General features: G+C 47.0%; 1 protein-coding gene across 6 annotated transcripts in view; it reads right to left on the reverse strand.

Annotated features, from left to right (window-relative positions):
* PLCH2 (phospholipase C eta 2) overlaps positions 1–25,987 on the reverse strand; it is an 85,625-nt gene that overhangs the window by 38,412 nt on the left and 21,226 nt on the right. For 2 of the 6 annotated variants that reach the window (XM_068158199.1, XM_068158194.1), the window contains exon 1: positions 1,931–2,864. The exons of 3 other annotated variants lie outside the window; for them this stretch is intronic. In XM_068158199.1, the coding sequence (XP_068014300.1) occupies positions 1,931–2,051 (121 nt within the window). In that variant the 5' untranslated portion in view covers positions 2,052–2,864. Of the gene's footprint in view, positions 1–1,930; positions 2,865–25,987 lie in introns of those variants that run through there. One more of the 6 variants, XM_068158200.1, reaches the window with a different exon arrangement.

The raw sequence follows: 25,987 nt of genomic DNA on the forward strand, positions 1-25,987 counted from the left end.
CCTGATTTGCTCCTTCCACAGGCACCTACACTAAAGGAATGCATCAGTACTAATTCCTGCTTGACACACTGCTTATGAATCAAATGAATTGCTATTAAAAACAACTTCTGTTACTCTGAGAGCTCAGCATCCTGTGGCTCATCACAGAGGCCAATCATCCTCATTTATTTTTAGTCTTCAAACTTATTTCCTATCTATTTATTCTTCATAAGCACATATTTGAAGTGCAGACTTCACCTTCCAATACAAACTCCCTGAGGGAGGGGCTGGTTCAGTTCTCTGTTACATAAAAACTGGACTGGTTTTGCTGGGTGGATTTCCAGTCCCAGACACACAGAAGAACCTCAACAAAATAAGGGGAAACAAACCCTAACCAAATTCAATAGAGAAATCACAACCCCCCCCCCCCCAACCTAAACCCACCCAAAACCCACCAACAAACCAAATCCAACCCAACCTAAACCCCCTCAAAACCAATAAAGCCAAACCACCCCCACCAAAAATCCCCCCCAGAACTAACCCCCTAAGGGCCACAGGAGGAGAAGTTTCCCTGCAGTCAGTGGTGTGCTGAAGGGTTAACCTAAGCTGTTTTGTGTGCTCAGAGATGGGGTAGGACAGACTGCTCCACATCATTACTCCAGGATCCAATTAACAAGCAGACCACGTCCACCTTCATTAATCTTCATTTTGCTTCATTTTGCATCCCCCCAGCCTGGTGAGCAGCTCCTTCTCACCTTTTAAACCAACCATCTTGGTGCTAGTGCTAGAACTTTCTCCCTCTCTGCTCTCACTGACTCAAGCCTCACTAAATTTCAGGACTCTTCATTGCAAAGAAAACCAAACCCCCAAACCCACCAACCCCTTGAAGTGTTTTGAAAGAATCTCTCTCTGCCAAAGAAGACTTCTGTGCAACTCTCCCAGCAAAGGCTGGGGGAGTGCTTGCTGCACAGGAGAGAGAATGCAGGACAGAGCCCACCCTTAGAGGTCACAACCCCTAATGAGATATTAATGGGAGGAGAGATGCCCTTAATCCTGGGGAAATTGGGGTGCCTAATTCAAGGTCAGTCCATCAGCTCTCCCTCCACCTCTTGGTTGAGAGTCCATCAGCCAGCTGGATGCAGGGAAGTGCAGAAGCAAGAGTGCCCATGGTTTCTAAGCTCTGTATCATCACCTTTCTTGTTAGAAAAGGTGTCTCTGATTGCTGAAGCTGAGAGATGAGTAGGACAAGTGTGCCCTTCCATGGCAGCAGGTGGGTCTGCTCAAGGCCAGTGCAGATCTCCTTACTGCACAAGAGGCTCAGGAAGAATGCTCTGAGCATGCATTTAACTAGCCTAGGAAGCATCTCTCCTCTCTAGCCATTTCCAGCCAGGCTTGCTGCCTTTCTTAGCTATTTAGAAGAAAGATTGCTATGAAGCAAAACTGGAGCCTGCTCTGGCAGCTAGTGAAGCTGAAGAGTTTTGCCCTTGTGTATCAGTGTGCAGACAAGCACCTGTGACCCACCATGGAAAAAGACAGAGATACTTCCAAATGCTCATCTCCAAGCCTGAGAAGTCCAAATGCTGCATGAAAAACCAGAGTCAGGAGATGCAGAAATGCTGGCAGACAGCAAACCTGCCTTCCTGTGGCTACACAGCAGGAGAGAAACCCTCTGTGTGCAACAGGAACTTCCCAAAGCTCTGCACACCTCACAACACACAACTCTGCACTTGCTGTTCCAGAAAGTAAGGAAAGCAGTCAGGAAATGAGAACTGAGAAGCTCCTGAAGGTCAGGAGAATTGAGCTAACAACCACATGAAATCACACTGGCCAAGGGCTGCATCTCAACCGCTTGCTCCCCAACTCCCTGACTAGACAAAGGTGGCACTGAGTAAGATTTAAAGGTGATAGCACCCTGCTCAGCTCAGGGGCAGGTGCTCAGCCTGCATCTTACCAAAGTGGCCGATTTTCCATCTTGGAGAAGCTACAATGCTGCCACCCACCCAGAAAAACTCTTCGGCCAGACGGGCCACGGAGAACTTGTTACGAAGCAAGGGAGATTTGGAGGCATCCATATCTGAGAGCAAGGGCAGCTTCAGAACTCAGCACGAGCACTGAGGGCTTTGGCAGGCATCAGCATTCTGCAGGACACATTTTCAATGCAATAGCCTTAAAACACAACCAGGAACACCCAAGGTAATCAATCAGTGCCTTCCCAAATCCAGGAGTGTTTTGGGGTGGTTGCAGAGCAGTTTCCCAGTGGGTTTAAGCCCTTGGTCAGAAATAGAGGATTGAAATCCCAACAACATCTGGTCCTGAGGACTGGGTGGGTTTCAGCTCAATATCTGAGAGAAGACACATGATGGACACAGGCAGGGCCACAAGAAGGCAAGCAGATGAATCCATTTCTGGACAGAAAGGCCACTTGATGATTTTCCTTTACCAGCTGCTACGCATCCACCAAGACATCACACCAGTTGCTGCTTCCTCCTTCCAAGAGCAATTCCTACACACAGGAGCCCCTTTAGATACTGGTTACTAGTAGCTGTTCAAGTCCCACTCTTGCTGAGGACTCCACTTGCTCTTCAAACCCAACCAGCAACATCCATGGCAGTAAATGAGTGCAAAGTTACCAGCACAATCCATTCCCCTTTCTGCCCTCCTGAGCCACCCTTGCCTTTCCCTGTGGATCTATCCAGGTGCTTAAGCTCTTCAGTCTCTCTCCAGGTCTGAAAACAAAAGAACAATTGCATTTTCTCCTCATACAGCTCTTCAAAACAGCACTGTACCAATCTTCATCTTCTCTCACTATTTCAACAGACCCTAGTCAAAGAAAGAACATTTCCCCTCAGCCACTCAACTCCACACGATGCAAACACAGCAACACATTTGCCTCAAATCCTAAATCCACCCCAGGCACTAATCCTAAAGCCCTGCTTCTGCCCTATCCAGTCAAGGGATTTAGGTGACAGTTACAGCTGGAGGGGGGGGGAAAGGGAGGAGTTTTTAAACCATCCTGCTTTCTTTGCCTGTTAGCAGCATCTCTCCACCTCACAACCCATTTTGGAATGTCTTTGCACACTGACACAGTGCCATGGAAGATGCTTGCTGAGGACACGAGCCAGGCAGGCAGAGTGCAGACCCGAGGCTTGCACAGAGAGCAGGAGCAGGGACAGAGCTTGCAAAGTGACAGAGAGAAAAGCAGGTAAGGACTGATTCTCCAAAAGCTGTAAGTCACTGCCTCATTCCACTTGAAATGCATCCATTAAACTCCACATGCAGAAGGCTATCATTTGTTAGCACAACCTCTTAATCTACATTAAGTTTTTTAAGTACAAGACACAATTGCTGTTGCCATCTGTGATCTGCACAAGGAGCTTCCAGCTTGATGAGCTAAACACAAATTGCCCGTTTAAAAACACATTCATTAAGTGCTTCCTACTCCTCCTTTCACAGTTTGAAAAAGCTTCAGAGGAGTTAATTCTAGAGATGATTCACTCTCAATTAGAAGTTGTTTATTTCACCACCTATGCCCAGAGTTCTGCTGGCAGGCTGGGCTCAGAGTTCAACCGCAGATTAATCCCAAAGCAAACCCAAAGTGGGCCTGCACTAAGGGAGCACGGTGGCAGGAATGCTGCTGACACTCCTGTCACATCCTGCTGTCTATTCAAACACTTCAGCAGCTTTCCTTCCTCCTAAGGCATCTTCCAAGAGTTCTTCAGTGAGATGACTGCAAACTAATTATCATCAGAGAAGCAGCTTCTGTGACATGCTAAGAAGCCTATCTATATCCACACAACAAATCTGCTACACAGATGGCAAGAACCCATGAAGACCCCAGCCCTGCTTTCAGAGCTAGCATGGCCCAGAATGGAACTGAGAAATTCAGCTGCTCTGAATGTCTGAAATCAAATCAGTAAAGAGCTTTGTAGGTAATTTCCATGCTATAGAAGTAACATTTTACACGGTGAGAATGCCATTGTACCTCACAGGGAAGGAGAGACAACGAAGCTTTGAAGTTCTCAATTACAAGGAGACAGAGTTAAGGCAAACTTCTGCAGCAAAGCATTCAGTTTAGCTCATTTTTCCCCTTGTATCTCTTGCAGCACTGACCAAGACTTCTTGCAGTCTTCCAGGCTGCACATGCAACAAAAATCTCAGCAGCTGGCAGCCTATGTGCCAGGCAGCAAAAGGCACCCCTCTTAAAGTCCAGAGCTCAATTCTGCAAGGACACCCTAGATTCAGCATTAACCATTTATGTGTTATCAACCTGGGGACAACGGGAGGGGAGAACAGGAGTGAAAGGTAACTCCTGCTGCAGCCCTGCCTGAGGGATTAGTTTCACAGCTCAGAATTCTACACAAGCAGGACTTGGGATGTGAATTTGTTTTTACTCAAGCAGTGATTCACAGCACCAGGAGAAGACATTTCAGTGAACCTATTCATTGAAGCTATTTAACTTGAACTACTTCAGTGTTCAAGTTCAAATTGTAATCCAAAGCCCACCCAGAGAAGGCTGATGTAAACCCTTTCCATTGGCACCATCAGCCATCCTTCAGGCCTGCAACAAAGGGTGAGAGAAAGGGAAAAACCAGAAGTTTTCCCAAAGCTGCTTTCTGTAGTGACCATGCTGGCTAGGAGGTAAGAGAATGGGAGAGCAAGGGGAAATCACAAAGGGTTAAAAGTGACATAAGCCCTCTCCCAACTCCTAAGCATCCTGAGCTGAGTGCTTAGGATCTAAGCCTATTGAAATGGGTTTCTATTCTTGCCTTACTTGACATCCTCAGAGAAATCTTCCTCACCTGACACAACATGCAGATTAAAGGCTTCTCTCCATGCCACTTTGGAAACTTATCATTCTCTGGGTGTAACAAAGGCTTTTCACATCACAAAAAGATCTGGGAACCGACAATGTTTGAGTCTGCAGGCTGCTCTGGGGCTCAGCTAAAAGCAGAACTCAGCCAGAATGTCAAAAGTCTGGCAAAAGAAGGAACTCACTTCAAGAATGTCAGAAAAGCCAGGCTCCAGCACACAGAGAAAGAACAGCCTGCAGCAGAGAAGCACAAGACACATATGGTTTGGAAGAGGGAGAAAAGGGAGCAAATGGAGATCCTCCTGAGACAAAGGGGTTTGCCATTAATGCAGTCCACCAGGCAGGATGGATCCCTTTCCAACCTGCACCTTATATTGCTGGGGAAAAGCAAGTGTGTCCAAAAGGATTTCATGCACAGAGACAGAGCTGGAGCCCTCCAAGTAAAAGAGACAAAACTAAAGATTTCAGTCTGGGAAGTGCCACACTCTGACTTTGCTTTTGTCTTCTGTACATCAGGATTCAAGCAGAGAACAAACCAAGGATGCAACCCAAGGTAAACCAGGCTCTCAGTGCAGCAAGCAGCAGACACCATCTCTGTACTTCAGCTGGCTCCCAGTTGAAGGTGTCACAGAACATACTTCCGGAGTACTTAAACAACTAATTGTCAAGGTTTAATGTATTGCCCACCAGAGACATTTCATATTCCAGACCTGATGCTGTAATTGCCCTGGAAATCCACAAGGATTAGCCTTGTAACTTCACAGCTGGCCTTGCATGAACACACTACAGACCCAGTTTAGCAGATTAACAAACTAACCTCAGCACAAGAGGCTGCTTCTAAAATCCCTAGAAACACATGGGCAGCATCACTGATACCCTCAGTAACTCTGATCCAGGGATCACTACTTCCCATTTCCCAGCCAGGGAAATCCTGCTCCTCATGGCTGTAGAATAAAAGGAAAAGGACTTGCCAACCCACAAGTCATACAAGGAGTTTGGACTGAAAGCCTTCTGCATTAGTTCCATTAAGGATTCATAGAAATGATGGGTTTGGTAACTTCCAAGGCAAAACCTCAGCTACATGGAGAGCTGCAACCAAGTTTCCTGCACCTCCAACCGCTGGCAGGCTCAGAATGGCCAGAGCACTGCCTGGGCCACAGCCTTATCCCAACTGCACAATAGCTGCCTCTCCCTTAATTCTAACCCAACCACTGTGCTGACCTTTGGCATGGACACAGCCAGAGCTAGAGTCTACTACAGCCTGCTGACCATCTGGACAGCAACTCTAATCCACATTCAAGATTAAAGCCTTGCTGGTGCTAAGCACAAACCAGGTTGCTCCTAGCTTCTGTTTCTCACCCACCATGCACTAAAGCTTAAGATTTTTGTGCTGGCTCAGAATACACTCCAGTTATTCAGTTTGACTGAGATGCCTTCAGTATGCCTCAATTTGAAAGGCCACTAACTCCACTGGGAGAAAGAGCACTGGCTGTAACATTGCATGTCCTCTCAGTGCTGGAATTCACAATGGGAAAGCCCTGAGAAAGCCCCAAGCAGCTGTCTTAGCTGAGCAACCACAAAGCTGAGCATTCCCAGGGCTTTCCACATCTCTTTGGAAAGTCACATTATTCAAATGAGCTGATCCTGAAATCCCTTAAATAACTTTATTCACATGAGAGAATATTTGTGGCACTGGGAGCCATTAGCAACATCAGCACTAGGGTAATGACAACAATTACTCTGCCTCTTTCCACCAGGGTTACTTCTTCTGAGCTCATCTGCAAAGAGAAATAATAAAAGATGAAATGATTTCCACGAGGTGAGATAAGGGCTTTGTGTTTGGAGCTGTAGTGGCTTAAGCTGACTGGTCCCACTAGGAGGACTGCAGTAGAGCAGTGAATTGTCCTTATCTCAACTGAGAGTTCAGCTTTTTCCCTGGCTCCTTTCCCCCTTGCCCACCCAGAGAGGAGGAGGAAACCTCCCTGTGGTAATTGGGCTGCCAGCTGAGTTAAAACCAGAGCAGGAGCCTTGAAGCAGGCTGGGTGGTGTCTTCAATAAGCATATTAAGATTTCTATCAAGTTTTCTCAATGAAGCTGTAGAAAGATTAAGACTTCTCCCCTTCAACCACGCAGCACCTTTGGGATAGTTCCACAGCTTCTGCCTTGAATAACTGAAATATGTAATAACAGTGATTAAATAAAAGCCTCACAACTAACTCCACTAAAAAAATCTGGGGCTGCTTTTGGCAAAGGAAATTCAATCTCCAAGATACCTTCAGGAAAGAAAGGATTTGAAAGCTGGAGGAGCTTTTCTGCCCTTGGGAAACTGGAATGATGAGGTTTGATTGATTACAGGGAAATGTCAGCATACAGATATTTGTTCTTCTTTTTAATGCTACAAATGTTGCTCTGAGGTCACCTTGTTTCCACCCTACACACTTAATTGAAGTAAGATCTTAAACTCTTTACATTTAAAGATCTTCCAGCACTTTACCATCTGTTCAGTGACATGGGTCCTAAACACTGAAAGGAAGATTAAGGCAGGTTGGGAGGGAGGAAATCCATCAGGATGATTGAACATCTATGAAAACACCTCCAAGAATTCAAGAATCAGAGGCAAAAATGGTACAGGAAAACAAGACAGACTGAAAGACATCTCCTAGTGAAATGCATCACCACAAATGGGTTTAGAAATCAACTCTGGCCTCCATATTTGGGGTAGCTTTTAATACATTCTACCTTTAAAAGCTGAAGTCTAAAGAGAGGGGGACTGTGGTACCAGACTCCATCTGTACACCAGTACCATGAAACAGGGAAAAATGGAACTGCACTATCACTGGGACTAACCAAGCCTTTGTCTTCCTGCTGTGCTCTCCTTGGCTCCTGTGCCATCCAAGGGACAGCTTCCTGAGGGTGTACAGGGAGTTGAGAGAAAACAGTGGGATTAAGCCACTAAGCTTAATACCATGATGGAGATAAAGGTCATGGTGCTGTCTTTGGGCAATACAAGCAGGTTACATGGCAGCACAGAGCTGCAGAGGCACACAGAACAAACTGCAAGGTGCTTGCTCAGTCACAAGAGCTCCTCTGGGAAGATGCAGCTGACAGGTGAGAGCTTCCTCCACAGCCACTAGCTCAGTCCATCCTTCGCTGCAAACAAGACGTCAGCATCATTCAGACAGGAACTGAGAAGTCTGTCTGCAGTGAGGCAAAGCAGATGGTTTATATTTAACAATCTGGGAGACAGAAAGTCCTGTGCCCAGGAACTTCAGAAGAGAAGTGCATCCACCTCCCATCCTTGTGACTACTACTTATGAAATACAACAACCAGGCATCCTCTTTCCCCATCCCAAGGACATTAGAAGGTTCCAGCCTCCACTGAGGAGCCTGAAGCACACAGAGGGACAAAAGCCTGGCAGTGTTTCCTTGTGTGCTACTTAAGGACTTCACTAAATGAGAAACATCAAATCAGCAGTCCCAGGAGTGAGCCATGCTTGCTTCTGCCCACTGCTTAACAGCCTTAGGCTCATGGCAGTTACTTTAAACCCTACTTTTTTGGTAGCAAGCAGGTAGCATTGCATAAGGAAGGCAGAAGGTGCATTCCTGCAGCATTCCTGCAGCATGGAGGCACTTTGGTGTCAGCCTCTCTGCTTGTGAGCACTGGGGTGGGGAATTATGGACACAGACACGAGAGGAGAACTGAGCTTCAGAAACCTTTTTCAGTTGAGGGCAGGAGGTGCAAGCCAGTAAGAAATCAGGCCTGAAGTGTTTTCTGAAGACAAAAATAAGCTTCCCAATCCTAATTAGTTCACTGATCCTTCTTTTGGGTAACAGATGCACAATGCTCATTGCTCCTCTCACTTCACTGCACTCACGCAAGTGGAGCAAAGGTGGCTGGAGAGCTTAGCTTCTTCAGCTGAGTTCTGCTCTCATTTTTGTTCTCCAGATCAGACTATAACCCATCTGAACCTCCTGGTAAATCAAGGAAAGAAAAGCTGTTCCTCCTTCTCACAAACAGGAGCAGCAGCAGAACAGAATCTCACTGAGCCTTCCCCAGGATGCTGTAATGCAGGCAGCCTCCAACACTTCAGCTAAGTTCAGAGGGGGCCCACAGCACATTCCCTGGAAGCCTTCAGCAGCTAAGCACAACCTTCATAAATGGAATTATTTCTCAGCAATTGGAGGATAAGGATCTGAACTTGGGACTGTATTAAATGATTTTTTCCAAAGTCACAGAGATATATTGAGTGAGAGAGACAGACACTGACTTCAGCTCCAGGAATGATAGCAGCACTTTGCCTAAAAGTAATGCTCATAAATGAGCCAAGCAATCATTCTTTTAATCTGTTTACTGGTGGAAGACAACTGTCACATCTATCTGCACACCAGGACAAATGGCCTTCCAAACTGAGGAAATGAGCTGAGGGCATGCAATTACAGAGCCATCAGAAAACAAAATGCTACCCGTGGAAGAAGTAGTTGTACATTTACAATCCTTCTCTCCTGTTAAAGGTCTGCCTGAAATCCTGGGGACGTTTCCTGACCTCAGGTTTCTGCACCCTTACTCATGACCCAAGACAAGGAGCTTGCTTCTCAAATCAAGTGAAGTTTGGAGGCTGAAATTCCACAGCTACAGCTTCCAAGTCCTAATCTCCACCAAATCAAAAGCCTTTGGTTCAGTCACATCTGGTTTGCAGGTTTTGGCCCTGGAGCTCCAAGGTTCTTCACCTCCCTGTTTCCCAACCAGATTGTGTTCTGTATTTTTACATATGCTAGAAGCAGAACTCTGTTGGCTTTTGAGAAGGACTCAGCACTAATCAGAAAGTGCCTGGAATGATGTTCAGCCTCAGCACAAAAGGCAAAGCAGACTAACAGAGTAGGACATGAGCCATCACAGAAGGTATTGTTCAGCAGCACTGGGATGAAGCACAGGGAAATGAATGACAGGAAGCACTAGAGAGATCTTCAAGTAATTGGGTGACTACAGTATCAATAAAGGCACTCCAGACACACTCTGTTCGTACTCAATTACCGGCTTGTCACTCTGAAGGGTGGATCTGATCCTGCTTGCCATTAAGAGGGTGAAAATCCTTACAACTGTGTGGAAGCAGACAGCAGAATACTTGTGCTTTGCAGGTTAGGGAAGTTGGATCCCAGCTCCAAATCCAGCTGGGACCATGGAACGTGTTGTGTAATCAAAGTCCAGTTCACCACAAACACACAGATGGGAGGTTGCAACAGCTTCCAGCCCAAGTAAAGCAACATGGCAAAGCACCACAATGAAAACCATGGAGAGTAAGCAATACTTGTTGTTATTTGACAAAGAAATAGATGCTTTTATCCCAAATATTGAGGCTAGGGCTACAGCCAGCCACACAGAGCAAAGAGGTAAGTCATGCAGCAGCTGTTTTCTAACTGGTCTGGCAAAAGGATGAAAAAAAGACATCTCCCAGAATCTTAGTGTTCCAACCTCCCCCCAGAGCACAAGGATCATCAGCCTGAACCCAAAGAGTGTTATTGGCTTTGGGTTTTCAGCAGCATATCAAGTGAGCTTTGAGATGACCACCTATGACTCAGCAGCTTCTAAGCAGCCAGAACCTCTTAAAAACGAAGAGAGTGGCAAGTCAGTAGAACACTGAAGTGTGGAGAGCCAGCTCTCACTAGGAGAGGTTTAATAGCACATCACAAAGACTTCCAGAAGCATTCATACATTATGGAACTACTGGCTGCAGTTGCATCACTGCTGGTTTATACTCAAGAGAGAAGAATCACAGTTCCTTTTAGTGCTACAGGAAACAGCAAGAAGGTGGCCACCTTTTCTAAGGAAACTTCCTCCAGCCCTCCCTGCCTGCAGCTTCAGCTCCTGGGACATTTGCTCTTTGAAGTTATCCCCTTTGTTTTGAAGGTGCTTCCAATAGCTGGCTTAGAACGACACCAGCTGGCAGCAGCACAGCTGGGGAGCATCCTTCAGTTTCAGAGCTTGTATTTTCTAACTGCAAACAAGGAGTGAATCTGAATAGCTGCTCCATGCATGATTCTCCAGGGATGTGCTCAGGGAAGAGCCCCTCTCTCTCACACCTGTTTCCAGAAGTTGGAAGCTGAACCTGAAGTCATAAGAAGTCAAAAGGACTTTGGATGACAAAAGTCCTGCTCCATCCTACTTTCAAGGACCTTGCCTGTTTGAAGTACAAATGAATCCACAATGGTACATCAGGTTTCAGAGGACAATGATTTATTAGATGAGGAATCCCCAGGCTCTCCCAACATGACAGGCTCATAACCAAAGCATTTGGGGTCTTACTCCTGAAACACTTCTGTTAGAAAAAGCAATCAATAAAGTATATGAAATGAAAAGGTTTCAATCAAACTGCACTATTTCCATCAACTCAGTCCAAACCCTGGGGATTTACAGCTTATGAAGACTTGAGAAATCCTCCTTCTTTCCTTGGAGCAAGACAAATTCTTGCACATGGGGAACAGCTTCTCCCCATTGCCTCTCTTCAGCAACTCACTGAATTAAAGCTTGTGTGCTTCTCAGACTCCAGACTCTGTGCCAGCAAACAGGTAAATAAAGCCTTATGCCAACTTTTCAAACGTGCTCCAAAGTCTCTGCTGTTTGAATAAACACTGAGAATGGCTGCATGCAGCTCATCTTCTCTGCTTCATCCTTAACAACTCTCAAAAGGAAAATATTGCTTAATCTTTTCCTGTTCTGCTGATGCAGACTGAGATCTTTCATCAGTTCACCTGAAGTATTTGCCTGGTTCTCACAGCCACTAAACCTGTCACAGACACATAGTGCACTAGATGCTTGGATTTAAGATGATTTGTGTTCCAAAATATCACCTCCACGATGTCCACAGCTCTTTCCCTTTCCAGCAGATTTCTCTCCATGATGCTCTGTGGACATTCTCTCTTTAAAATGACACTGCAGCTCTAGGATGAGACTCTTCCAGGTCAAACTGCTTTAGTTTTCACATTCCCACCTTCCTTCAGTGGCTGGAGCAGCACTTGCTGCAGTGCTAAGTGACTGCACAGGTACAGCCCTACCTGTCTGCATCACCTTTTCTCACATTGCTTTAGCTTAGTTTTAGTCTCCTAATAAGACAGACCCAGAGGAGTCAAACCCCGAGCTAATGGACAGCAGGGTTGGTTCCAACACCTAAACACTAAGATAGATCCAAACACTTGGGCAAAGTTTTCATCCAGATAGGATTTTATCTTTATTCTTTTTGTTCAGCCAGTGTCACAACAGAAAAATGAACTTTAGGGAGCTTCAGCAGCTCTGGCAGGATACTCGTGAGCACGGGACTAGGCATCCTGACAGCACAGGAGCTGCTGCTCTGCCTTCCCCACGAAATGAAGGTGTCAGAAGAGGCTCCAGAGCAGAGAGAGCAGCTCTCCTGAGCACACACAGGTCACACTTCTTGACTTGTTGCATAACTGTTGTAAAGCCACATGCCTCACGGGCACCCAGCGCAGACTGCGCAGAGCCCAGCCCCTGAGCAAGTCAGTCCCTGGGCAGGGATGGAGGCGAAGGAGTCCTCCCGCTGGGCTCTTGCCACATAAATACAGGAGAACATAGAATCAAACCTGGGCTTTTGAGAGCTGGTCTTGAATTCATAGGATTTCTTATGAAACCTTCAGTGCAGGAGGTATGACCTCCAAGTTCCAACTGCAGGAAACTGCAGCATAGTTTTCACAGCTTGAGGCAGTTCAAAGAGGATTGAATTCGTCCCTGGGAGAACTCCACCAGGGACAAGTTCAACCCCAACAGACTCTCTGCACTCCTCCTTTGCTGGGTATAACACCACCACCACCACCACCCCCCCATCTAATTAAAAGAAAATCAGATAATTAAAAAATTCAAACAATGCAGCTGACTCACAACAGTGCTGGAGTCTCTTTTCTCTCCTCTAATGTGGGTAGCAGAAGGTCTCTGGTTAAAAATAGCAAGCCTTTCTTCATGGTGACAGCCAGCTACTTAAGTGAGCAGCAAAGGGACACAAATATACCTGGTGCACTCCTCCTTTGCACTCTCCATGCAGCAAGAAGCAGCCATTAGAGACACATGTATAATTAAAGGTTTGGTGGTAACAGGAGGCATAGGCAAGGTACAGCAAAGGCTGCCTGAGGAACTGCCACATAATTGTTTCAAGCATTTAAGTTTGAATAACAGAAAACAAGTGCCCAGGAAAGCTCTGTAAACTACACTTCTCTCCACAGCCAAACTCATTTCCCTCTAAAAGGTGATGAAAATAACATTTCCTCTTACCTTTTTCTGGGCTGAGGCATTTAATGGTGCTTGCATCATCCATATTCCAGTGAGAGAATCAAGTGAACAAAACACCAGGGGAAGCAGCAAAGACCATATGTACATCACTGAGCTTTCAAGAGACTCTCTTCATATCATGAGCAGCAGAGCACTGCACGTTGGTCTTCAGTGTGGCATCAGAAGCTTCCTAAAGGATGCTTGCTGCTTCTGGGCTGAGCAAGCTCATTTTTTATTCCCTGTATAGTAGTGTATCAGGAGCTGCTGACAGGTAGAAACCAGCACAGGAGCTCAATGAATGTTACCAGCATCTCACTGCAACTCCAGGGCTCAGCCACCTGGGATAACCGTTTATTAACTCTTTGATTCCCCCCTCACTCTATGGAGGCATTTTGCTCCACTCCTTTGGGGGGAAAAAAGGCAAAAACTGAAGGAAAAACTTGTGGAGATGAGGAAACAGGAACAAAACATAACTCAGTTCCTCCAGGATGCATTTCATTCAGCAGGCAACTAACATCTATGGGGTGCTACTTCGTTTAAGAAGGGGGGGGGAAAGTTGTATTTCACTTGAATCCCTCCCCTGTGTCCATACAGCATCTGCAGGCTGTTAGGGGATCCTCCCATACTTAAGTGAGAAAGCAAGGCTATGGTTACTGATAAAAATAGGCAAGCTGCTCTCTTTGGAGTTCTGTCTGATTTCTTTTCTTGGCAAAGAACACATTTCCTCCTCTGTATTGAATCCTACCTATGTAAAACTACTCATCTGTTGTCCTGGAACTTCAGAAAGAAGGAATCAGAAACACTGAAGGGGATCTCAGCCTCACAGCCAGCCCATGGCCCTCGAGAAAGCCTGTTTACAAAATGACTTTCCAGATTCCCTTTCTGTCTGTCCTGAAGTAAATCAGGTTTGTTGGGCTCACAGAGTGAGCAAGTCCCTTCTCCTAGCAGTGACAACTCCATCCAGCCATGCATTTGATAGAGTGGTGCAGGTTCATCCCAAAAGCAACCAGCATTTCTGTGCCACTGTCTCTGTTCCCTGGAGGCAAGTACAGGTTAGCAACAAATCACTGTCTTGCCTCCTCAGGGAGAAGCAAAGCAAGCACTGTGAAAACGTCTCTAAGTCATCTTGGGGGAATACAATGACAGGAAGCTTTTGCCCTACAGGCAAGGCTCAGTGCTCTGCCTGGAGACAAAGCTCCCATCCACCAGCATCAATGCTGCACAATCCTATCAAGAGACAGAGCTAATGAAAAGTTAATGCTGAGACTGATCAACTCATTCATTGATCAGCCACCCAAATGGATCCCAGCTTGGTGATATTCCAGGGTTGACTTTTTCCTTTGTTCAGCCTCTAGAAGGTTCAGAATCAGTATTTCCTTGCTGCTCCATCCCTATGCCATAAAAGAAAATGGTTCATTTCTCTGGGAGCCTTTTGCTAAGCAGTTCCAACAGTCACAGAAGCAGCATCAGACACATCTGAAGGCATTCACAATGCAGGCACATTTTTTGAAGTCAAGAAAACACAGATTGTGCTCTCAGAGACCAAAGCATTTTAGAGCTAAAAGATACTCTGACTCCAAGTGACACAGTCTAAAACACAGGAGACTGCTGTATGAAAAGCCAAACTCCTGGCTCCTGAAATCAGCAATGAATTCTTCTCTGGCTTTCATGGACCCTGAACCGCACCCAGCAGTGTACGTGACAGGGAAAGGTCACTGCCACTCAAGTTTGGAAAGCACAGTGCCAGCACAGAACAAATCCAAGCCATTGTCAGTTCCACATTACACAGAGCATAGCATGCCCTAATTCCTTCATTCTCCAGTCTCAGCTATGTGCTTCTGCTAAGCAGAGCAGCAGTGACTTGGTGTGCTGCTACCACAGAGATTCAGGTCCTGAGAAGGGACTGAAAAGGGACAGGAATTCCCCCAATCCCTACTTGCCCGACTATGCAGAGCAAGCCCAATGTCATGGTGCTGGCCAGCTAACACTTGGAGATCAGCAGCTAAGCTGCTGTGGGACAAAGCCCTGATCCTGCTTCCCTTCAGCTGAGGCTGAGCACAGCTCTCTGCTGTTCTGCTCCTCACCCGTCTGTAAAACACAGCAACTTTTATTAGTGTCCTGAACACTCATTTGGATGCAGCTTCCTCACATGGCTGTGACTCATTGGCAACCAGAGAGATCCCAAATCCATACAGGACAAACTACCACAGATCTGTACTACAGAGCCACAGCAGCACTGGCTTCATCCTGGCTGGCCAGCTTGGGAAGGAACCAGGCACTTCTAGAGCGCCAGCACCAACCCTCCAGGCTTCAGCTAGCAGCCAGGGCTTTGGCTCCACTCTGTAAGGATACTTTGTAGTTTAAGTATATATTCCCTCATCCTTCATCCCCAGGCTCCAGAGGTACTGCTGTCACACATTATCACATTGTAAATCCCATTTTCTGCTAGGTACAGCAGATCTTACTGCCCAGCCCAAGGGAGGTATCTTACTGCTACCGGGGACAGGACACAGCACCTGGGAAAGGCAGCAGAGCGAGGTTCTGCTGCGGGTCAGACACAGTAAGGATGGAACATGCAGGAGGCCCAGGACAGGCTAAATCATTTCTGAAAGTACAACACTTAGCTCTTATTGAAAGCCATCAAACTCCACACCAGATAGTTCTGTGTCTCACAATTCATGGCATCACTTCAAGACCTTCTATAAATCAACTTCAACACATGTGGGTGTCTGTTCTTAAGTTTTTGTTCCCATAGTTACCAATGTACTTTACCACAGGAGAAGACAGCAGGTGGCTAGACATGGAACAAAAATCACCACTCTTTGAACATATGAGGAGTTGGGAAGTTTCAGATGAAGGCTTTACCGGCAAATGGAATGCTCTGCTACACCCAGAGCTAAGCTGACATGGAAAAGTTTCCGCCGCCACCAAAAACTCCCAAGTGTTAGGAGCATCTCCCAGTCCTGCCTTTGTAAATGCACTAACAGAGGTCCTCAAAGACTACACTTCCTGCCCAGAGATCCCAGAATCCACCAGGATTTTCTGGAACAAGCTCTGCTACAAGTTCTAAATGATTCATTTAGAATTGAGAGAGCAGGAAGCTGAATATGAATCTCCTCAGTCCCATCTCGGCGCAGCAAACCAACTCAGCTTTCCCTTGCGCAGTTACAGCCCCCAGTGCACAGGGACCTGAGCAAGCTGTGCCTGGCAGAGGCTGAGCAGGCACAACAGGGCAAATTCTGCTCTTGAATTCCACCAGCCTAGACACACAGCAGATTGTCTGACTTTGACTTGTGCCACTGGCTTCTCAGGTGAGGCAGCAATACTTTATGCCACCATAAGGTCTGCGGAGGCTTTCCGTCACCATTTGGTGTTTTACAAGCTGCTCTCTCTCTCTGAGGTGCAAGCATCCACTGAAGCTGGGGTTGTCTCTGGAGCTCCAGAGTCTCTGTTAGTGAGGAGGGGCTCTAATGGCCTAGATTCATAATGAGAGGGGCTTTTAAGAAAGCATTTATCAGCCCCTTGTTCTGCTGCTCTCCGAACACAGTTTGTCTCTCTGTCAGCCAAGGCTGAATTAAAAGCATTTCTTAACAACTCCTGCTGCAAATGTATTTTCTCCACGACACTGCCTGATGTCAAAACTAATCTTCCTAAACCCCACGTTGTGGAGTGCAGGTCTCAAAGCAGCTTTTAAATTTAACTTCAGGTCACCAGTGAGATCCTGGATTATCAAACAGTTTCACTGGCAAAACGCTGCTGTTACACAGAGCATTCGGCCTCCAGCAGCTTCGCAGCCCCCCCGCTGCTGCGCTGGCAACAGCAACCGGATGAGGAATCTGAAACACATGAAGCAGGAGAAACAAGGGAGAGGGGGCAGGGGCTGAGAAAGGAAGGGAGAAGTATGATCCATGTGAGGTTTGCAAAGCAGAGCAACAGCATCCTCTGCCTTGGCATCACACTAATCACTGACGTGATGCTGTAGCCGTCACAACACTGGGGTTTGGGTAGGGACAGGGACACAGTTTACTCATGCAGCATTCAGTGGGTTAGCACAAAAAGGATGTTTCCAGGCAAGAAGCTGAACTGCCAACTGAAGGCACAGCCCCTCCATAACTGGCACTTGATGCAAAGTTCACTCCTTTCAACAGGAGCTAGGGAGGCTTACTGTTCTTTAAAAGGCATTCCTGCATTTCAAAGCCCAAGCAGCAAAATTTCTGTTCATGACCAGAAGGCAGCAGAACCCCAAGACAGTTGTTTCAACTGAGCTGGTTGAACCTGATTGTTCACCACAGCACATCTGAATACATGACATGCACAACCTCTTATTTCAGTCCTAGCTCCTTTTCTAGTTCAGAGACTGGAACAACTGAACTGCTTTGTGGCATTATTTTCTTCAAAGACTCAGAACTCATCTTGGCCGTTCAAGGTTTGCAGGGCATTCACATTGGTCCAAGGAAACCTGGAGGCTGGAGGGTTTCAAACCATGCACTACATGAGGAAGGTTGATGACAACTTGTGTCCAACCAGCAAGGGGGAAGGGCAATGAGGAAAAAGTGGAAAGAGTTTCAGATAGATCCTGGGGTCTTGGGAAGCCTTAAGAGCTGAAGCTGAATTGCCTACCACACTGACCCAGCACTGAGGAGCTCTCAGCCATTCAGAGGAGTACTCCACAGTGCTGCAACCTCAGCAGCACACCCCCCAGCCCTCACTGCTGCATTTCTATTCCTTGGGATGTTTTATAAACAAGTTTCCAACATGTTTTCAAACTTCTGACTAAGAATCTAGAAACTGAAGTATCACCTGGGCCACCTCACTAACCCAAACCATCTTGGCAAGCAGTCCCCATTGTCTCCAGGAGCTGCTGCAGGCAGAGCTAGAAGGCTTAGGGGGTCTGCTCATGGCTTCTCATTTGGAGATCACTAAAAGCAAAATACAAAACCCCCTTCACTTGCTGATCCTCTTTGTGCCTTCAGCTTTTATAACTGAAGAGTCAGTCGCTGTCTGATACCTTGCAGTGCAATTGCTCTCACCACAGGATCATTAAATGCCCAAACTACAGCCAGCCCACAGTCAGCAATAAAAAACCACCTCTGCCTGTGACTGCCTGGCTCTGCAGATGCCTTGCCTCCAGCCATAGCTGCTTCCAAACTGTAGTAAGTTTGTACAAACAGTTCTCAGGCAGGAATCTGCCTGCAGGTATCAGAATGCTAAGGGGAGGCAGATCTGAAGGGTATAGTAGAAGGAGATGAGTTTGAAGCATGGCCCTGTGCTGCAGTACTCCTAATGTCTGTATTCCATGGAGAAAAAAGGGGAGCAAAAGATTTGTATTCACCCACAAATAGGAAGTTCCTAGCAGAAGTTAAGCAGTCAAGCTGAAGTGTGCAGCCAGAAACACTCCCACTGCTACTGAAGAGCCACTGGTGCCCTCCTGAAATCCAAAGGACTTCATTAGAGCACATCAACCAGGGACATTTAAGCTGAAGCCTTTCTAAAAGCCACTCTTGGAATCTGGAGCCTTACCATCCCTCTCTGAAGGATGTTTTCTGCCTGTGGAAGGGTAGAGGGGAGGACATTTCTCGTGAGAAGATGCACAGGCCAATCATTCAGCTTCAGCCACAGACTCAGGAGAGATGGGTGGTGAAAGCCTCATTCTGTCACAGCCTCCTGAGGAGCACCACAAGCCACTTCACTGCCCAATTTTACAAGATGTTCATGCCAGCAGAGACACACAGCACCTAATTTTCAGGCCCAAAGTGGCATCTACTTCCTATTTCCTCTGGCAGGCTTAGTCATCTTGCCCTTCTGAAGGCTGCATTAGCTGCCTACATCAATCTGGGAACACAAATAATTTAAACACTCATCCAACATTAACAGAGAGTTTGGAGCTACTGATTGTGGCCAAGTTGCAGAGTGTTGGATTAGCCAGTGAATGATGGCCACCTGCACAGCTTCCCAAAGGCTGCACTAGCTGGCTTTCAAATTCCTGCTAGCCACAGCCAAGTCAGGCTGTACTGAGCAGCTGCTCCAGAGAGTGAGATCGATCCCTCACTAACTCTGACTTGTTTGAGTGCCTTCCCCTTGGCTTACAGCCTGCTCTTTGAATCTGAACGACCAGGAACAGTGCAAGGAGGATGCAAAATAAGTTTATTGCTCTTCCAGAAGGAACTTCATCGACTTCCACCTGCTACACCTTTAAAGTCCAGTCTCAGAGGGGGAGAGCCTTCCTTCCCTGCTGCATGGCACTTCTCTTTGACCTGCCACTAACCTGAGGATCATTCCCCTCTGCCATCACTCTGCTCTTTCTACCTCCCAGTGCTTTCCCTCTCTTGTCTACTTAGTTTTGTAAACTCCCCAAGTAAATCTCAGCAAGGGCTTGATTATTACAGATGCATCCAGACATTAACACTGAACTACCTCAGGTCTCTTTGTTCCTCCACACAATCTTTTTCTCCTCCCCTTAAAAATAGAAATGCATTAAAATCCCTCCTTGAGTGCAGCCCAAGACAATTCCTTTACTCTGTTTCTCTTCTGCTGGTGGTGGAAGGGAGCAGGATCACAGCTCCCTTGGTTGAGCTTGTTCACATTACTGCCTTTGACATACTTTTAGCCTACAGCCTATTGTCTGCAGAGCTCAGTTTCCTCTAAAAGCCAGTGTCAGCGCTCTCAGGGAGCTGTGGAAGAGACACAAAACAACCACAATCACAAGAGAACCATTGCTGCCAGAACACCACAGCCTGACATGGGAAACAAGTACTAACTGCACCTCTGCTGTGTGCTGGGGACACAAAGCCAGGAATGGGGCAAACCCAAAGCCATTATTGCATTTTCCAGAGGAGCACCTCTGTGGCACAGGAGCAGCATTTGGAAGCTAAGTCTGTCCTAAGCTAATTCTCTCCAACATCAGAACTTGGGCTTTCTTCAATCACATCTACAACCTGAATTGCTGAGCAGAGACAGTTTTCAGACAGCTGAGCCACAGAGGCCTAATTAGCTACAGAAGCCAACATCTGGTTGCTTCTACAAAAAGCAGTAGTCCTGCTCCATTATTCCAAATAACCTGCACTGAAGGCAGGGCTCTGCACAGGCACCAGGCAGTTGTCCTGCTCCCTGTTCCCTATTCCAAATAACCTGCACTGAAGGCAGGGCTCTGCACAGGCACCAAGCAGTTGTCCTGCCCCCTGTTCCCTATTCCAAATAACCTGCACTAAAGGCAGTGCTGTGCACAGGCACCAAGCAGTTGTCCTGCCCTCTGCTCCTGTTCCAAATAACCTGCACTGAAGGCAGGGCTCTGCACAGGCACCAGGCAGTTGTCCTGCCCCCTATTCCCTATTCCAAATAACCTGCACTGAAGGCAGGGCTCTGCACAGGCACCAGGCAGTTGTCCTGCTCCCTGTTCCCTATTCCATATAACCTGCACTGAAGGCAGGGCTCTGCACAGGCACCAGGCAGTTGTCCTGCCCCCTGTTCCCTATTCCAAATAACCTGCACTAAAGGCAGTGCTGTGCACAGGCACCAAGCAGTTGTCCTGCCCTCTGCTCCTGTTCCAAATAACCTGCACTGAAGGCAGGGCTCTGCACAGGCACCAGGCAGTTGTCCTGCCCCCTATTCCCTATTCCAAATAACCTGCACTGAAGGCAGGGCTCTGCACAGGCACCAAGCAGTTGTCCTGCCCCCTATTCCCTATTCCAAATAACCTGCACTGAAGGCAGGGCTCTGCACAGGCACCAAGCAGTTGTCCTGCCCCCTGCTCCTGTTCCAAATAACCTGCACTGAAGGCAGTGCTGTGCACAGGCACCAAGCAGATGAAGCATCCATGCTTTGCTTTGCCCAACTTCCCCGACACTCCAGGCTCTGTGAAACGCTGATGCATGTCACATTTAACCAGATTTATCTCCCATGTGTTCTGGGTGTAATGAACACTTCACTTCCTTGCATTTCCTACTGGAAGAACAGCACACTTGACACAAAGCACACCAGGATGTGGTGTGCCTCTACCAGCACACATTTAGCCACACAGCAGCTCTGAAGTAGCGACGAGCACCTGATGTGTTGTGCTTTCCTCCAGCTTTCTGGTTTGTGTGCACACCACTGCAGGTGCCCACAAGCACTCTTGCCACAAACCAGACTTCCAAAAGGCTTGGGCATCAGCAAGCCAAAGGCAGCTTTGCACTGGAAGTTCTTCAATTAACTTTCATCATGGAAATTCCTGCTCACAGACTCGGATCACCCTCCCTGCTAGCAACACGAGAGCACTTTGCACAAGAAGGCCTCACAGCTAGGCAGCTGGGACTCTAATACCTTTGATTTTGGATAAACCTTTTCCAAACTGTTTCCACACACCAGACTGAAGCAGAGGATAAAGATGCAAGGGCATCACTACAGACTGTGGAAATTATAGTTCATTAACTACACCAATTTGGACTCCAGTGCTTATTAAGATGAAGTAACACCTTTTAGCACAGTAAAAAGGCATTTCAAAACAGAAGCTATTCCAGTGTGCTTTGTGTTTTGTAATCTCTAATAGGCTCCCTCAGCAGGTATTATGGGGAGAAGGGTGCAATTTCCAGTGCCAGGCTGATGAACACCCAAAGAGAGACATCCAGGTCCTACTTCGTCTTGTTTCTTTACTCCCAAGCACTCTTCTTATGCAATGCTTTAATTTAGACTATCCTGAGAACTGGTGCAGAATTAATCAGGTCAGTGAAGGCAGGCTGCTAGCCCTGACTGCTACACCTTTAAACACTTCTTCCTACTGCCCCTTGGACTGCTACTCTATTTTTAACTGGGTTGCAAACTCCAGCCCCACGGGCGCGGGGGCAAGCTCGGCCCCCACAGTGCCACTCACAAGAGGCCGACACCCTCAGCTCTGGAGGTTAGTCCTTCTCCCCCAGCTTGTTTACTGGCTTGTTAAGCATTCTGGCAGCAAATGGCAGGGGGTGGGGAAGGAGAGGAGCTGCCACATTTCTAAAATTAGCCTCTTCTGTCTCCCAGAAGCCTGTGGAGATTTCAAAAATTAGGTTTCTCTGCAAGATGCAGAGATATGGAATTGAACCTGTGCTACACAGCCCAAGTCTGGAGCTCCCTTTCACACCAGAAAGCTACTTTATCTTCCTTATCCCCTCCCCAGCCCCCCTGCTCCCAGCTGCCAGTCAGGGACCATTACCACAAAATAGCAAGTCCATTTTATTACATAGAGTAATTGCATTCATTTGCCCTGTCATCCACAAGCAGCTCCATGACACCTTCCACATGAGCTTGCCTGTCAAGTCACAGCCCAGTCCCTTCTACAGGTCACTCCTGCTGTGCTGGCAGAGGCACTGTGAGGGCTGCAATTCCCTCCTCAGTGTGGTTCTATCCCCTCAGCTGTATTTTTTGGTCCTCAGGTGCCAGCTACTGCCCTGCTCAGGGAACGTGCTCCATCCTTCTCCAGGCTTTAAAAGGCAAGCATTGCTAACAGAAGCTGCTGCAGCAACTTCTGCATGCACAGAAGCACCACTTGCTCTGTGCAAAAATATCAGAGGCAGAAATAGACCTGTCTTGCAAAACCTTACCTCAGTGTTGGTCTTTCACAGATGGGCTTCAAGTTAGAAATGGGAGAGACTCAAGGATGAAACTCAAATTCCTGTCCAAGAAGCAATCAGTTTGCCAAAGCCTTACTTTGCTTTACCTCCTGGAAGGAACTAAAGCCATGAAACAAAAGCAGGGTAGCAGAGAGAGATGAAACATATGGGAGCAGATATTTTTGTTCCCAAATTCCCTAGTTGGTTGTTGGGGGGTTTTTTAACAGTTATATTTATTCTACTCCTATTACAAGCCTCAATTCAAGCACTGTAACTGTTTGCTTAGATCATCTCACTGCTTCTGTCAGAACCATCAGTGGGCAGTGTTGCAGGAGAGAACTGGGAAAAGAATTGGGCAGGTGGATTTCTGCCAAGGGAAGTGCCCCAACTAAAGCTTGCCTTGTGAACTCCAATGGTGCCTCATCAGAACAGGGACTGACTCAAAGAGCAGATGAAACAGTACTGCCATTACTATAGAAAGAGTAATACACATTAAGTAACTCAGACTATCTACTCCTATCTAGAGCCTTCTATGAGGTGCTTCAAACCAACCACCAAACCTGCATGGTCTGTTCCAAGCCCAAAGCAGCAGCTCTACTGGAACATCCTACAAGGCTTCATGTGTAATCTGACATGAAAAAGAACTCAACTTGACAAAACCTTGCACATTTGGTGAAAGTCCACAGAGCCAAAGAAAGTGATTCCATTCAAGTCACTCCAGACAGCTCTGGTTTAGATGTTTACTCTAAAATCCTCCTGGATCTGCTTGGAGCCTTGAAGTGAGCAGAACTTGGTCTTTTCAAGTACTTCCTGACTGGAGACAGAAAAATCTCCATAAACCTGCACTAAAGTCCAGCAGTTAATAAGAATGTTCAACAAGAGTCTAGGACTGTCACACTGGGGCTGTCCTACAACTGTCTCAGAGATGCTGTAATTCAGAGCTCAAGAGCTCACTCCCAGTTAAGTCTCTCCAGTGCGTGCCACTGCTGACTCAGAGCTGCTGTCATCCCTTTTAGCTACCAACGAAACAAAGGCCCAGAGTTCCATCTAGGCACCCTGAGCACCCAAATGAAAACTAGCCTGCTTGCAGCAGCTTCACTGCTCTTAAGTGATATCCTGTGTCCCCTTCATCTTTGATCTGCCTTAGAAAATCCCAGGATTTGTTACTAAAACTGAGCTTAAAGGCACCCAGGGGTCCTGCTGCACAACAAAGCCCTAACTCTTTCTGTAAGGGAAGCCCCTGCCCCCAACAACCCAGCAGATTTAGTCTGGCCTCACTGCCAAGGCCCTGGTTTGTTCCTTCCCAGTAATGAATTATGAATGCCCCCCTCCCCTGCCTCTCGTACTCAAATCACCAACTAAATAATGCATGGACAAAGTGAAGAGACTCCTCTGAAGGGAGAGAGCTGGGGGGGACTCAACTTTGAATCATGTGCTACAGCAGCAAGCATCAAAGCTTTGCCATCAGGTTTGACCCCAGCTGGGGTTTATTTTTGCACAGGGTTAGAACTAACCTCTAATGAATGTGAATGGCTGAACAGCAGGGGCACAGCCTGAAAGAGCCTGCCCAGAATGAAAGCCCAAAGGAAGGAACTTGCTAGAAGCACCTGGGTATCAAAGGTCTTCACTGGCTTCTATCAGGCTGAATGGGACAGGAGCTCACAGGCAAACTGGTAATTTTCACCAACACAGAAAGTGTTCAGGTTCAAGAGAAATGATGCAAGGTGGAGATAGGAAGTCTGCAAATCAAGCAAAAGGTGAAGCAGGGCTGATCAAGGAAGTTTCTAAGCATGTAATGAGCTCAGGATGATAGAAAATGAGAATAAAGGCAAGTGACAAGCCTTGGTAATATTCACCTAATTAAACCACAGCCACAGAGCTACACCCAGCAAGACCACAAACTTTGTTATTCTTAGTAGTTCATTATGAGGCAAATTTATAAACACATGCAAATAACTCCTAGTTTGTTATGCAGAGATCTTACTGCTGCTCCAGGCAAAGAGCATCTGCATTGAAACATATCTGCAAGGCTGTATTTCAAAACAATGCCTTTGGAAAGGGGGGGAAAGGAATCAGCATACTCCTGTGTATCCTTACAAGACAGCCTGGAACATCCAATGGGGATTTGCTAGGGCAAAGCTGGAAGGAATTTGAAATGAATCAAAGGTTCACACCAGTCTCTGATGCATTACTAAAGGTACTTCACCATCAGCTGGCCTGTCAAATCCCCTACCAACACCACACAGACCAGAAAGATTTCCTTCTTCATCCACTCCAAGAGCAGTCAGGATTCACCTTCTCTGCAAGCACCCATCAGCAACAGAAAGCTGTGCTTACATTACCTCCTTGGCTTCTCCTCTCACCCTCTTCCCTTGTACATCCTATGCTCCAGACCCAAGCATCTAACCAAGTGCTGCTGGGGCCTCAAGCTGGAAACATCACTCATCTGTTGGGGAATCAAAGCAGTATTTGATGTGGCCTCAGAAGTGATGCTCAAGAGGGAATAATCACCTCCCCTGACTGCCTAGTCCCTTGCCAAAGCTGCTGCAGGGGCAGCTGATCCCAAGTGCCACAGGTAGGTGCTGCTGACCCAGAGAGGACATCACACCACAGAAGGAAAAGCTCTCTCAAATTCAGCAGGCTTTGAATCAGCCCTGACAAGTGGTCAGGGGCAGGAAGAGAAGCAGAGAATGGCTCATCTACAGCCTGCTCCACCTTCACAGGAGCTGGCAATTCACCTTTCATTATTTCACACAAGAGTTCAGTGCAAAATCCACTGCAGGAACTTTACATCTTGGACATCAAAAGCAGTGCCAACACTGGCTAGTGTCTTGCAGGCAGCTGCCAAAGCCTTTTTCAGTCTTACCCACCGAGAGCACCAGCATCTCCTGTTCAGGTGCAGCACAGAGGTAATAGCTACTTCTCCATTACAAAGCCAATGGAGCAATCTGTCACGGCACTGGCTCTAAACGACACACTTAGACTGCATGTTTCACAACAACACAGCAGCATGGGACCTTCTTAACTCCCCCACAAGGAGAGTTTTATTGCTGCCTCAAACTTTGCTCTGATTGAAGTGGGCAATCTGCACAGCTTGGATGTTACCTGAAGCCAGTCAGCAACCTTTAGTGAGAAGTAAAGAGCAAAGTGCACACAGCACAATCAAACCACCTGAGCTCACAACAGGAAAGACAATCAGGTTCAAAGCCAGACAGTAAAGAACCCAGCCCAGGCTCTCTGGGGATAGCTACTGGCAAAGCCACTCTGACACCAGGACTGCATTGACAGGACATCATGGCCACGACACACAATGCAGGGAACACAGACTTCAGCCCTATCCTACCTGTCTGTAGGAAGATTGAATCC

The sequence above is a fragment of the Melanerpes formicivorus genome, unplaced genomic scaffold (genome assembly GCF_026170545.1).
Source record: "Melanerpes formicivorus ecotype bairdi unplaced genomic scaffold, bMelFor1.0.p_v2 SCAF_39, whole genome shotgun sequence".
NCBI classification, from domain to species: Eukaryota; Metazoa; Chordata; class Aves; order Piciformes; family Picidae; genus Melanerpes; species Melanerpes formicivorus.